The sequence below is a fragment of the Danio rerio genome, chromosome 10 (genome assembly GCF_049306965.1).
Source record: "Danio rerio strain Tuebingen ecotype United States chromosome 10, GRCz12tu, whole genome shotgun sequence".
Taxonomy (NCBI): domain Eukaryota; kingdom Metazoa; phylum Chordata; class Actinopteri; order Cypriniformes; family Danionidae; genus Danio; species Danio rerio.
The window spans coordinates 24357667-24373278 of NC_133185.1; the positions used below are offsets into that span (position 1 = coordinate 24357667).

General features: G+C 33.3%; 1 protein-coding gene and 1 long non-coding RNA gene across 3 annotated transcripts in view; one reads left to right on the plus strand and one right to left on the minus strand.

Annotated features, from left to right (window-relative positions):
* The window catches only part of si:ch211-127i16.2, a 75110-nt gene that overhangs the window by 23282 nt on the left and 36216 nt on the right, over window positions 1-15612 (minus strand). Inside the window, exons 9-10 of the mRNA XM_021472240.3 lie at window positions 8734-8834; window positions 5017-5175 (exon numbers count right to left, since the gene is read on the minus strand). Of these exons, the coding sequence (XP_021327915.1) occupies window positions 5017-5175; window positions 8734-8834 (260 nt within the window). The remainder of the gene's footprint in view (window positions 1-5016; window positions 5176-8733; window positions 8835-15612) is intronic.
* On the plus strand, window positions 676-3570 carry LOC137490371 (uncharacterized). Of its 2 annotated transcripts, XR_012386240.1 has the most exons (5): window positions 676-819; window positions 1537-1653; window positions 1745-1786; window positions 2109-2233; window positions 2574-3570. It is a non-coding gene; the product is annotated as an uncharacterized lncRNA (long non-coding RNA). The 2 variants fall into 2 exon arrangements; XR_012386241.1 differs by lacking the exon at window positions 2109-2233 and having other exon boundaries at window positions 681-819.

The window sequence follows — 15612 nt, forward strand, 5'->3', positions numbered from 1 at the left end:
TCAGATTTATGACAGACATGTTTATATCATTATGTTTATGCCAGATTTATGACAGGCATGTCTATATTATCATGTTCATGCCAGATTTATGACAGGCATGTTTATATTACACTGTTAGACATTTCTGTAAATTACACAGTTATTTACTGTATTTCACCCAGTGTAATACTGCAAATTCCTTTTACGGTAAATAACTGTATTTACCGTTGCATTATGGGAATTTAGTATGACGTCGAACAACATATACAGCGATGTACTGTATTTGTAAAAATTCGTGAATTATACTGTATTTTCCACAACTGCTTCAACGCCACCTTGCGGCGATTCGACTACTCTGCACCACATTTTGCCTGAGGACCCTGGAGCAATTCTGGAGGACAATTTATTAGTGTGCCTGAAGAACATACTGGATTTAACAAACTTTACTCTGGTAAGCTGAGGCAGTGTTTCATTTTACAGAATGTTTTGTGGACGAGAATAGAACAAAGTAAAGTATAAAGTTGGCTATAATTATTTTCTCTGGCTTGGCGTTATTTCGCCCATTTGAGAAATATATCATCTATTAAGATGTTACCTTTATTTAATTTATTACATTAACACTACTATTACTTTAAATAAGACTGTTTTTGACTATTAGCCATTGTTCTCGTCATATCTTTTTATTTATTTACATAGGAACCGGTGTTGCAGCGGGTTTTGGTTTAGGAGGGAACCAGAGGTATGCAGACAGTTTTGGAGGACACTTAGCACGAGACAACGGTCCGGCAGAGAGTGTTTTCCCCCAGAAGAATATGAATGAAAGACCAACAAATAATCCAGGTAAAAGCGCGTCTGTCTGTGCTGACAACACTCGACATTGATTTGAGCACCTCTATTAGCATTTGTTTGCTCGGCAACATTGGCTGAAGCGATCTTAAAATGGTAATGTTAACTGTTAGCTAAACTGAGCTAAGTTTATACTGAATTGGACTCAAACTCATTTTAACGTGCAACGTTTAACTTATATTGATTTATACTATATATATTAGATGTTGTGAACTTATTTTTCTCTGGTTTAGATTAACTTATAACGTTAGCTTGAGAAAATAACATCGCGACGTAACCTATAAGAACGTTAACGTAAATCTATAACGTTACAATATGCATAGAGGTAAAGTTGGTTTTATATTCGCACATTCGTTCATTTAGAAGACTCTATACTGTTTACCATGTTACTTTGAATATTCGATCAGAATTAGCATGCCAGTATGACTTGAAATCAACATTAACACTGTTTATTTGACCGTGAGCATGTTGTACTTTGATAGTCATTAGCTGCTAAAATGATTTCGCTATTTAGAGTTTGCAAATAATACTTTTATGAAATTAAATTATTAAGGGGGAAGTCTGAATCTGCTAATATAAAACCAATTTTACCTCTATGCATTATGCTAATAACCACCTTTTTGCTATTTATTGTTTGCTAATTATTTTTTTATCACAACTCTTGACATTTGGTTTAACATAATTGTTACCATTATATTTTTTTCTGTTTAGATATGGCACTGGCACAGCAGCAGGTTTTGTCTGAAGAAACAAACAGCATTTCAGAGGAACATCTTGATCAGCACAGCCTTATGCTTAAAAAATAAGCAAGACCAGTAAGCAACCAAGGTAAACAAATAAAAAAAAGTTGTGTGGAGGTTGTGGATTGTAGCAGGGTATTCTTATCTGTATTTTTGGCTTTTTTATGGTCTCAATATAGAATACTGGGAGCCTGCCTGTGCAAACTGGACCTCATACAACAGTAAGTACTGTACATCTATTTGTTTCTCAATATATTAACGTTACTTTTAATACAAAATGTGTCACATGTTTAGTTGCTAGCTAAATAAAACAAATCGTTTTCCCTTTTTTATTAAACCATTTAGTAGGTTTTTTTTTCATCTTTGTTTATAATATTTTTGAGCAGATTGAGGTCTGTCATGGGTCAGACATTTCAAAATACAATAATTAGTATTGGGATACATGCATTTGTCTATGTATTAAATGTCTTTTTCCCCATTTCATGTTGCCTAAATATTTTGTAATAAATAAAATAATACAATTTTTTGTATAAATAATTCCAGAGGATGAAACAAAATCAACAACCAGAGTGAGCCAGAAGAAGGCAGGAGAAGTAGTGAAGAGAATGACAACCATGAACAACAGTGAGTTATCCTTCTTTCACCAGCTAACTGAGAACTTGGATTAGGTGAGACACTCTCAATAGTTTTATCAGTATTCAGTCAGTTTTAGTTTATTAGGAATACATAAAACAAATAGTCTAATCTGTCCTGCAGTGAATCAACCCATCACAAATGCTACAATGTTTTTGTAAAACCTTGTTAGGGAAAAAAATAAACAGGACATTCTGGTTAGTTATCTTTTAAACATGGTAGTGAGCAGGTTATGAGCAGGAGCCAGTTGCTCAGTACCAGCTGAAAACTACCCCAACCTAGCTGCCATGCTTCAAAATAATTAACCAGTATATGATTTATTTTTTTTAAACAAGCTTCTTCTATGCTTATGTTAGTCTGTTTGTCCTTATCCAGAGTTCTTCATAATCCTGGACTGGGCCAAATCCTGACCAGATGCTGTGGTGGTCATGGAGGAGTGAATCCTAAAAGACACACGTGATCAATGAGTTTCCGCATTGATCCAATGGGCCAGCCTGACCACCCGCTGGTGAACTTTCAAGCCTCTGGTGCCTAGACTGCGGCCTTGCACAAGTTTGGCTAGAGGAGAACTGGTCGTGCCCAACTGAGCCTGGTATCTCTCAAGGGATTTTATTCTACACTTTCGTCAGTTGGTGAAGTTTGTTCCATGCCACTGTCACCACTGGATCACTTGGCTACGATTGGTGGATCGGTGGATTTGCTCTTCAGTGTTTGGACTTTCAGCAGTGACATTTACTGCTTCAATTCTGAAAACTGGACTGAAGCAGCTTCAATTTACAAGAACTTCTATGTTAAGCTGCTTTGACATCATTGATCTACATTGTAAAAGTGCAATAGAAATAAAGATGAATTGCATTTGAACATGTGAATTCAGACCTTGTTGAGCATTTGACACCAGAACTAGTAATATTTTAAAGTTGGGTTGTTTCTGAGTCGGCTAATAGTTACAAATATTTATTTTTCCAACAATATGCAATTCAGAAGTTTAAATTTTTATTGTACATGTATGTTCTAGTGCTTTGTGTGATTTATTTATTTTTAATGTGTTGATTTTATTGCTTAATGTAATTTTCACACATTTTCCTTAAATGCTTTAAGCATTATTAATGTTTTAAAGAATGGAATATTTTGTAATTGTGTCTGGTTTAATGTCAGTAGTACTTAGTACAATTGTTTTTTTTTTTCTCAACAATATGCAGGTCAGACACTTAAATTAGTTTTGTACATGTATGTTAATGTGCTTTGTCATTTTCAATGTTTTTTTTTCTTAAAATAAAATATTTTGAATGATTGAAATGTAATGTTTTTACACATTTTTAAGCTTGTTTTAAGCATCTCCAATGTTTTAAATAAAGAGTGTTTATTTTGTTAATATTTTGTAATTGTGTCTTTTTTAGGTCTATAGTATTAAAATAATATTAATAAAATTATATTATAAAATATTTAGGACAAAATTAAAAGGTTTACAGTAGCTAACTGTTAACTTAGGTTTTTACAGTAGTTAACCATTTTCAGACACTACGGTAACATGCTGTAAACGGATTTACAGTTGTATACTGTAAATCTAAAATACAGTAACTTACTGGCAACAGTGTTGCCAGTAAGTTACTGTAAAAACCCTTTGAAATGTCTAACAGTGTATCATGTTTATGCCAGATTTATGACATACATGTTTATAACGTTTATGCCAGATTTATGACAGACATGTTTATATTATCATGTTTATGCCAGATTTATGACAGGCATGTTTATATTATCATGTTTATGCCAGATTTATGACAGGCATGTTTAAATTATCATGTTTATGCCAGATTTATGACAGGAATGTTTATATTATTATGTTTATGCCAGATTTATGACAGGCATGTTTATATTATCATGTTTATGCCAGATTTATGACATACATGTTTATAACATCATGTTCATGCCAGGTTTATGACATACATGTTTATATCATTATGTTTGTGTCAGATTTATGACAGACATGTTTATATCATCATGTTTATTACAGACTTATGGCAGACATGTTTATATCATTATGTTTGTGTCAGATTTATGACAGACATGTTTATATCATGATGTTTATGACAGATTTATGACAGACATGTTTATATCATCATGTTTATGACAGATTTATAACAGACATGTTTATATCATTGTGTTTATTGACAGATTTATGACAAGTTACATTTGACTTGGTAATGTCAAGTTGTCATGACATACAATTATAAGTTGTGATTTAATTTTGTTTGCATAAAGCCATCTCAAACAATGTCATTTTGCACTTCAAATTACACAACTGAGTGAATGACACTGAATGACATTTCTAATAAACATGCGAAAAATCTCATTTATACTTATGGTATGTCATGATTATAAAGGTCTTCCGAAAACCAACAAATGTCTGCCAAAAAATCCAATAGAAAATACAAGTATGATAAGTATGAGGATGAGAGCAGAAGTCTCAGCACATTACACTTACAATGGCCATGGGCCTTTTACTGCAAAAATAAGATCTCTTCAAGTTCAGTTAGATAAAAAAACTAACACCTAATCCCCCAGAACAAAACATATGGTGTTTTCAGCTGGGTATTATGTCTGATCTACTTTAGAAGAGCAGATTTTGAGCAACTAAATGTCAATATGTATCTATTTTCACCTCTTGACTCATTGTCTCAGTGTTCTCTGAACGTGTGAAACTGAGAATAGACCTGACATTGGAACATACAAAATTTCCTCCTCTGTATCTCACACTCCCTCTTTCCATTTCTCACTCCAGCACAGCTCTCTATATGTTATTAAAATGCTTTTCTCTCACCTTTTTGTCGCACCAGTCACGGGCCTGTATTCCGGTGATGAACCCCACCAGAGCCGGGTTGCCTTTGGGGCTAGTAGCATCAAATGTGACGCTCAAAGGGCAGCTCTCAGAGGGACGAACCACAATCTCCCCAGAGAAACCCTTTTCCCTCCAAAATGCCTGTGAAGTCAGATGAAAACATACAGAGAATTATTAGCCTTGAAAATGTAAAGCTTTCATTCTTTATTAAAAGAGATGTTAAATGGACATTCACTGCATAAATATTAACAAATTGTGGATAAATATGAATTTTACATAGATTTGTGAGTGTTTAGATTGTTTCTGCACACTGATTATCACACAAGTGGCTTCACTTTGTAACTAAAAAGTTGATCAATTTATAAATTACATAAAAAAAAATCGATCAACCTTCAAACTTATTTGCAAAAATTAATATCAATATAGTGATATAAAATGTTTTAGAGGTCAAATAGTTCATGCATTAGAATCCATTCTGATTTAGCTACTAAAAGCTCTGAAATTATGCACAATTATGAATAATAAATGGTAGATTTGTGATTATTCATATAAGATATCTGCATACTGATTGTCACTTAAGTGCAATTTCCTTTCAAGCTGGGCAATATGCGACCAGCTGTATTAAAAAATATGTTTTTCTCTAAAAATGTCTCAATCTTCGAACTTGCAAACTTACTGAAAAAAAGATGAAATGTTTTAAAGATCAAATAATTCCTACGTTTGTATCCATGCTATTTGAATTATTAACTAAGAGCACCGTAAAAAGAGGGAGACATGAGCTTATGTGTTTTCTCCCTTTTGTAAGTTGATTTGAATAAAAGCATTTGCTTAATTCTACTCATTTATATTTTACATTTATTCATTTAGCAAACTCATGCATACTTAAAGGTGGTCCCATATGTGGCTTCAAGTGCATTAATAAATGTGTTATACATAATTCATGAAAATATGCAATTAAAGATAATAAGGAAATATTAAAACACATGGTTTAAGCTCTTAGGCAGGTTTGAGAACCAGTATACCAGTGTGCTGCGCAGAAAATTTTTCTCTGAAAATTTCCACCTGACCCACAACAGATTTTACAGAACATTTTGTTAACATTAAAATAAAACTTACTTATTTAAAGTAACAAAAACAGTCTAATCTAATCGAACCAAATATCCAAGCTCAATGCATGCACAAAACTTTAAGTTAATCTCCTGATTATTCAACTGACTGACAAAATGGGAAGTAAAAATTACAAATAATGAAAAAGCCAACAATAAATGTAGACATTGGCCCTGTTCACACATACAGACATTTTTGGAAAATTAGCAATTTTCTGGAAAGGTCTGTATGTGTGAACAGGCCCTTTTTGAAAATACCAGTAAATTTGTTCTGGCTAATTTCCGGAAAGAGCAATTGTAACATCCCCGGTAATTTGGCGGAATGCTGAGCTGTGTGAACACACAAGGAAGATTGCCTGAAAGAGCACGTGCACATCTAGAACGCGCTGACGTGAGATGTCTATTTTAGCCAATTGGAACACTCGATTCTGAAACAAGCTGTTTATGAAAATAAAGTCCTTTGAATATTTTTCCAGACACAATTAGCTGCTAGATGTTAGTCAGATAAGGTTTACATGTTCCTTCTTAATGCCAACTGTGTAAATAATTATCGATAAGATGCTTATGATAAGCTGTTGTTTGTTTACCTTCAAGCTTTTCATCCTTCAGTTGCCTGATGCGTCGCGTGTGCCCATGAAGCAGCTGGTAAACACCAGCACACACACACACATATCATGTACATCTCGACATGCGAAAGTGTTTCTCTATATGTTTTCATAGAAGTTTTTCACAATACTGATCCATCCCCAGAGTTCGTAATGTAGTCAAATGTTTACAAATACAAGCCCAGCCATTTAGAGCTCATTTCTGGTTAATGATGTCAGAATTTTCCGATATTTTGGAATGGATGTGTGAACGGCCTTTTCCGGAAAAATTCCATAACGTCCTCGCATGTGTAAACATCGCTATTTTGAATTTACCAGTAAAGTCATATCGGAAATTTTCCGGATATTTACCGGTATCACTGTGTGAAAGGGACTAAAGAAAGTGTTTTTTGAATTTGCATGCATGTCAACCTAGTGTAGATGAATTTCAATACCAAAATATGACCTTTTCATAATACAGGGGTGTCCACACTTTGTCCTGGAGGGCCGGTGTCCTGCAATGTTTAGTTCCAACCCCAATCACCTGAGCTGGCAAATCAAGCTTTACTAGGCTAGGTAGAAACATCCATGCAGGTGTGTTGAGGCCAGTTGGAGCTAAAATCTGCAGGACCCCACCCCTCCAGGACCAAGTTTGGACACCCCTAAGTGTTTATGGATGTTTCCCAGTGATGGGTTGCAGCTAGAAGAACATTCGCTGCATAAAACATATGCTGGATAAGTTGGCAGTTTATTCCACTGTGGCGACCCCAGATTAATAAAGGGACTAAGCCAAAAAGAAAAGGAATGAATGGTAAATAATAAAATAAATAGTAAGTCAATATGTTTGTGAAGAGAATTATTTAGAAAAGAGAATTATTTAGATTTGGTTTCTAATCAAAAATCTCAAGTGACCTATTTAACCGAACCAAATTATTATTAATTATCTCCCCTAAGTTCTAACTATTACACGTTAGCTACAACAGCTTACCTGTCACGATCATTAGCAATCTAGCCTCAGCAGAATGCTAGAGAACTACAAATCTGTCACTGAACTGGACTCCAAATACTATCACGCATCTCAGACACACCAGTTCCTGATTCCCCCTGATAACTCATACACAGACGCTCATGATGAACTGATTACAAGGACTATATATGCATCTCACTCACAGATAAACTTTGCTGAGTGTTGTTTTTTATTGTAACACTGAAAAGTTGTTCTTTGTTTTGCCTTGTCTAGCTGTGTTTTTGACCATTTGCATAGTATGTTTTCATTGTTTTCGCCGTCTTTCCTGGCTATTCGCCTGTTTTTGACTACACTTCTGGATTAACTTCATGCTCCTGTTTGCTATCTGTTTGACCGTTGCCTGCCTAAATACTTTTGTGAATAAACTGCACGTAAATCCTCACATCTCCATTGCCAGTGTTCTTTCGTTACAATACCGTAAATATGTATTTTTGTTTTCAAAAGAATAAAATGGAACTAAAATTTAAATAAATAATAATGATAAATAAAAAAATTTCGAATTAAAAAAAATCTTAAAAAATAATATATATAAATATATATATACATATATATATATATATATATATATATATATATATATATATATATATATTGGAGTATTTTTTGTGTACATTTAGTTTATCAAAATTAAAAAAATATATATAATTAAATAATTATTTCACATCTCATGCACCAGGAAATTAGTGAATTACACACCATTTTTCTAATTTCCAAAAGACATTTCGCAGTTGACAGCAAAACCTCCTCATTTCATTGAAGTGTAGTCTAAAGTCACAGCAGAGCCAAGATGAAATATTAAATTAAAGTGAGGGCTTACAGTGAATGTGGTAGACTGAGCATGAGGCAGAGGCTCTCCATGCCTTTGCACATTTTAACTTCATTATGGCATTTAATGCAATTGAGCTGCAGGCCAAGTGACTGCACTGGGAAAGCCAGTAAAGCCAGCGCTGGTATAAGTGGATGAGCTACGCGTGTTACTCACAGTGGGGTAAGTGATGATAAACTTCGTCATGTGGCCCATGGGTAGAGACTGGATGAGGCGCTGGCGCTCAGATGGAAGGGGAGGCTCATAGTGGATCTGGGCTGAAAGGAAGGGCATAGGCTGAAGTAAATAAGAGCCATTTAGCTTTAGAAAAAAAGTGTGGATTTGATACTGACACAAATCAACAAGGACAATTGAGAAAGTTAACAACTCTATTCGAAAAAATATTGATCGGCTTTGTTGTTTACTGACTGTTAAAGAAACACTGAAAGCATTCTTAACAGTCAAAAGGGGAACAACTCTGAAGTAAAGAAACTCTAAACTTATTTGAATAAAATGTTAGCATTTTGCTAATCTAATGCTAGACTACAACAAGCATAAATAGTGTACATGCACAGTTAAGTAGCATTATTTGATTAGTTTAGTTGTGATAACTCAAAAACATGTGCTAATCTACAACATTTTATCATCAACATTTGATTTAGATGTTCGTATTTGGATTTGAATGCTAAAATGTGATTGTTTGATCAAGCAGGTATTTAGAAGAGGGTTTGATGTTGCCAAGCTAACGTTGTGAAGAGGCATAAACAGGTCAATTCTAAAAAATAGATACTGTAAGTAAGTCATCAAACAAGATTATAATGTTAGCATTTTGCTAAGCTAATGCTAGAATCCAATAAATATGGAGCAAATATGGCATTATTTAATTAGTTAGCTAGTTTAGTCATAATGTCTCACAAATATGTGCTAATCTACAACATTTTATCATCAACATTTGATTTAGATGTTAGCATTTGGATTTTAATGCTCGAATTTGATTGTTTGATCATGTTAGTATTTGTAATTACAAGAGGGGTTGATGTTGCTAAGCTTGCTGTAAAACTCTGAGGCATAAACAGTCAGTTCTCACTTTGAAATCTGTAAATAGTATGTCATTACACAAGACAATAACACTCACATTAGTAGACATTTAATTGTAGGTGTTCTTATTTGGAAGCGTTATGTTTACAGTATGTTAGCATTGGGATTTAGTAGTTGACTATGCTATAACGCATCAATTCATAAACATTTCAGGTAAAATGGTGTGTTTTATCAGTATTCTGTTTTTTATCGGCTCTTTCCTAATAATCCGACGCATTTGAATATGTTAAGCTTTTGTTTGAATTTGAATTTACAATCATGTTGCTAAACGCTGTACCTGAAACTCACAATTTTAGGTAACATTATGTAATATTATAACTGACGGCTTTTTTATTCATTCTAAGTCCTCAATGAAATATACGCTGGCATAAAATACATGTTAGCATTTACATTTAAAGTCAGTTTAATATTAGTATTTTGCTATGAGCAGGTGTTGTAAAAAGAATCATAAAAAGGTACTGTGCAAACAAATGTTTAATTACAACTATCAATTATATCTTAAAGGGGACCTATTATGCAAAATCACTTTTAAAAGGGGTTTAAACACAGTTGTGTGGCAACAGTTTATGAACATAAAGAGCATCCAATGATCAAAATTAATTAATGCAATCTTATATAAATATACTTGATAGAAAACAGTCTGCAGAAACACTTTGATTGACATTCTTCCTTGCCATCAGAGGGGTAAAGCCCCGCTCATTAATCTCTCTCTCTCATTAGCATAAACAGCCCTGAGTGAGAAGCAGCCATCTACCATTAGAGTTCTCACCTGCTGAAGATAATGCTGCCCACTGAGGAGATTATACATTTTTTCACATAGATAACATAAGTCATGTTTTAAATTTGCTGCTATGGTGACACACAAGCGTTTGTAGCTCCACCCTCTTTTGAAAAGAGCAGCCTCGTTTGAATTTAAAGCGACAGTCCCCATAAAGTCTCAATTTGTAAGGTATTTTGAGCAGAAACACACTCTAGGCATATCAAAGACTTGTTTTACATCTTAAAAAGGGGCAATAATAGGTCCCCTTTATTAAATAACTAAAACACAAGCTATTATACAACATCTTGATCACATTAGCAAGCATCTTGATTGTACACTGAAAAACATATTCGGCAAAATTGTTATACAATTTTATTTAAGTTATAACAATTTATATGTGTTGAATATGGGTAAGCAAATTAAATTTAGTAAGGTTCAATGTAATTTGTTTGTTGCAATTCAACCCATATAAATAGTTTATAACCACTTACATTTTGATAAATCCAAAGAATCATCTTTAAATGTTTTTTTTTTTTCAGTGTAAATGTCAGCATTTGGAGGTTTTCTGTATACGGTACTGTATACGTTGACTTCATGTTAACCTTTTTGCTATAAGCTGAAGTTGAGAAACTCTAACAAGCATAAAAATAGAGCATACACCTGCAACTACCTTACATCTGTACTTGCAGAGAGCTCATTGCGTGCATTATAGTATTGCTTTCTCTGCAAAAGATGCTTTGTAAAGCTGCAGCGCCTGAAATTTTGTCTTATTATGTTTTAGAAGGCAGAAAGATTAAGTAGTTACACAGTAGGAAGAAGAAAAATAATAATAATAACAAATGGTAATTTCCTGCCAGAACATTATCTAATAAATTTAGCTGAAATCCTTACAACACAATGAGAAATTCAAAATGAGTAAAACGCCTGTGAACCAATGAACACGTAAGCTTCCTACATTGGCTCATACTTCACTGACTGGCTTTAGAAACAAAGAAAATATCTCATGAACATAGCGGATTCTGGGCACCTGCATATATTTGGATAGAGGATAGGACTGAATAGAAATACAGAAAAACAGGAGACAGACTCCAAAATGAGAGGTAAGGCAAAAACAGAGTGCACCGGAAGACAGGCAGGAGGAATATGGTACAGAATAACTCATAGGTCTCAGATCATCGCTGGATATTGATTCAGGTAGCTATACCTTATAATCAAGCAGCACTTTGGCAAATTGGATGTAATACTTCAGTGACTAGCTCTCCATGGAATTGCCAATCTATTAAAGAATCCCTGCGATTTAACACTACTACTTTGTTTTCTTAAAAGCCGTAATTAAGGCTTAGGCATTTCTGTAAGTGTGGGGTATCCAATAATGTTATGTGTGCCCCCCAGGGCCATCTCTGTGTCTGCGTAAGGCAAACGCTGCCAGAAGGGACCCTGACCTCATTTTTGACAAGACAGCCATCTGGCAACAAGCCGACATGTGAAGCAGGGGGCATGCAAATAAATAATCATGCTGCACGAAAAAAAAAAATCTAATAATTATTGTTTAATAATAAAAAATAATATGCTGCATGGTTGGTCAAATGAAATGCAAGTGATTGACAATAAAAAAAGATTCAGTCAATAAAAAGTTAAAGAAAGAAATAATAAAAATTAATAATAGTCAAAAAATATTAAAGGTAATTTTATTATATTTCATCTATTAAGTAACTTTAAAATGCATTTTTAAATATAAATTTAATATAATTTAATTTGACATATTTGTAAGTGGTGAATAAACTACAATAGGTGACACTTTAAAAAGAGCATTACCACCAGGAGTCATACTGCCACACTAAAGTAGTAAGAACGTGTTTTTAGGTATAACCACAGTTTGTAACTATGCTGCCAGGGTGCGCAAAGGGACGGAATGCAAACGTACAGGAATATACAGTAGCTGTAAATACTCTGCTACTTGTCAATGAAGATGAAACAATGCATTATAATCCCTCCAATTTTATTTTGAAAAAGGAAATTCAAAAAGGTTTGGAACCATTTAAGGGTGTGTAAATTGTGAGTAAATGTTCTTTTTTATTGAGTGAAATATCCTTTTAACACAACAGAACACTTTTCACACAAAAAATACTTTTCACACATGATACTAAAAAAAAAAAAAAACAATATCTGAAATAATAAGTGCCTTAATCAAGCAGCACAATAATAATATAGGTCTCTGAATGTATATGTCTGTATACTATAGGATGTAAAAGTTTCAATCCAAATATGTTTAAAAAGGAATCCCAAGAGAGAAATTGATTTTAATATACATGATGAGAGCAACACACATATTATGAACTTTAGGTCAGCTTAAAAAAGAACTTTTATTTAAAAGCCTATTAACTGCACTTTAATCATTTGCACTTTAGATTCCTGAAGTACTTCATAAGCCACAATTCTTAAAAATACGAATTAGAGAAAATGAGTGTCTTAATGGGCACCACATGGTTTGTTCATTTGTTTGTTTGTTTATTGCTTATATAGATATGTATTTAGTTTTTTTAATCAAAAATCAAAAATTTAAAAATAAAAAATCCACACAAGATCTGATTTTTTTTTCATCTGCATCCAATTCCAAATGTGCTTTTAAATCAAACATATTTTCTCAAAATCTAGACATCTGACCTGTGCCTGAACTCACAGTCAATTCTCGTTGGAATTTAAACCCAAAGTGCAAGGACAGCATGTTTGCCCACAAAAATATTTTTATATATATTTTATGAAGCAGACATGCCTGTGCACACTATTGATGTGGGAACTTTATATATTGGTCAGAGATGCACACAAAGAAACATTCAGGAGCATAGAAACCTGCTTTCAACATCTGATCCGTGCATTCTATACGCAAAAACCATTCAATTTCTTAGTCGTGAGCAGCAACTTTGCTGTTTTTGTAGTTGATAGTAGCTTCACTCTAAAGAGACAACGAACAAATGCAGATTATTTAAAACAATCTCTCTCTTGTTAATTTTATTATTCAAACAAATATTAGGTAATCTTACATCTCTATGTTTTGCTTCAAAATTCTAGATCCATACAAAATGTAGAAAACTAATAACGTAAATTACTTTTTTCTCAGTATATACAGTATCTTCATTTACATCCTCAAGTTCATAATTTGTATTGCAAAGCTACTAAAAGTGAATTTAGATATACTCATTGTCTGTGTTTTCTATGAATATCATTATGTATGTACTAATATGTTGCTACAGTATTTTGGTATTATTTAATACTTAATGCTTGTAAATTTGTTCTTCAATTTGGTTTAATATATATTATAATGTGCTCTGCCAGAGCCTTCAGTGCCATATGATCCTTTAGGAATCTTCCAAAGATCAAGAAGCATTTTTATAAATATTCTGATCTATATTTAAACAGTTGAGTACATTTTATTTGGGATTCCTTGATGAATAGGAAGATACAAAATCAGATTGTATCGGAAATTCAAAGCTTTTGTAAAAGTATACACTATACAATTATGATTTAAATTCATCAAAGGTGACTAAAACATTTGTAATGTTTATATATTATAATGTTTATAATGTTTATATATTATAACATCTGAACTTTATATTAGACAAAGAATCCTGGAAAAATATAATACTAATAAATCTGCTGTGTTTAACACAAGTATAAAAAAATAAATAAAGAAATAAAGAAAGAAAATAAATAAAGAAATACAAGAATAAATAAATAAATTAATAATACATTGATTTTCTTTTTGGCTTAGTCCCTTTATTAATCAGGGGTCGCAACAGCGGACTGAACCAGCAACTTATCCAGCAATGTTTTACGCAGCGTATATCCTTCCAGCTGCAGCCCATCACTGGGAAACACCTATACACACTCATTCACACACATACACATTCACCTATACCACATGTCTTTGAACTTGTCAGGGAAAGCGGAGAACCCGGAGAAAACCCATGCCAACAAGTGAAGAACATGCAAACTCCAAACAGAAATGCCAACTGACCAAGCCAAGGCTCGAACCAGCAATCTTCTTGCTGAGGCGATCTGCTACCCACTGCACAACTGTGACACCCAAACATATTAATAAAAAAAAATCCTGAAGGATCATGTGACTGGAGTCATGATGCTAAAATTTCAGCTTTGAAATCCAAACAATATTATTTTTAATCTGATTAGTTTTAACTATTTTACTTTTTTCAGATCATTAGCCATTAAATCTTGTAAAATATTGGTCACATGCGCAGAGATTTACTCACAAAGATCATGTTTTCATGCCATTTTAGGTCTTATTTTGAAATAAGACAAGCGCAAAGTGTTTATACAGTACTGTATCTAAGGGCTCTATTTTGATGATCCATGCGCAAAGTGCAAAGTGCAGGGCTCAAACACATCAAGGGTGTGTCAGAATCCACTTTTACTATTTTAAAGACGGAAAAATCCACTTTGCACCATGGTGCATGGTCTAAAAGGGTTGAGCTTATTTTCTATATGAGTTATAGGTGTGTTTTGAGAATAAACCAATCAGCGTCTTATCTCCCATTCCCTTTAAGAGTCAGTTGTGTCGAGCCATGGTGCATTTGGTATTTACATGGCGACTTTGTAAGTGGAAAAACTGAACGCTTCACTAGAGAGAAAACAGCTAAACAGAGGATCTGCAGCGCGAGAATGAGAGATGAGCCTCCTCATTATTTAGTGATTAAATACTATCTTACTCTCGTGGATAGGGAAACCTTGTACGCACAGACATCAATTAGCCTATAAATAATTAATTTTGTTTGTTAGGCAAAAAGATTTGTTGCAAAACTATTTCTAAATTAAGTTCTACTTTCCAGCAAACGCATGAATGAACAATAACAACAAAGTGTGGTCAAAAAAACGGTTATATCCAAACACATGCTGTGCCCCATATGGTCTAAAACCTGACAGGTGGGCAAATCTAAGCTTGTTTTAAATAAAACAATTATAAATATGGATATAATAAATAATACTGCTAATAATAATAACATTATACAAAAGCAAATTGTTATGAATAAACTGAAAAAGCCCCCCGAGAAGAAGAGGGTATGAAAGTATGGTTTTTCTATTTATGTAGGCTAGAAAATAATGTTTTGTAAAATTTTAACCTTATTATATATATATATATATATATATATATATATATATATATATATATATATATATATATA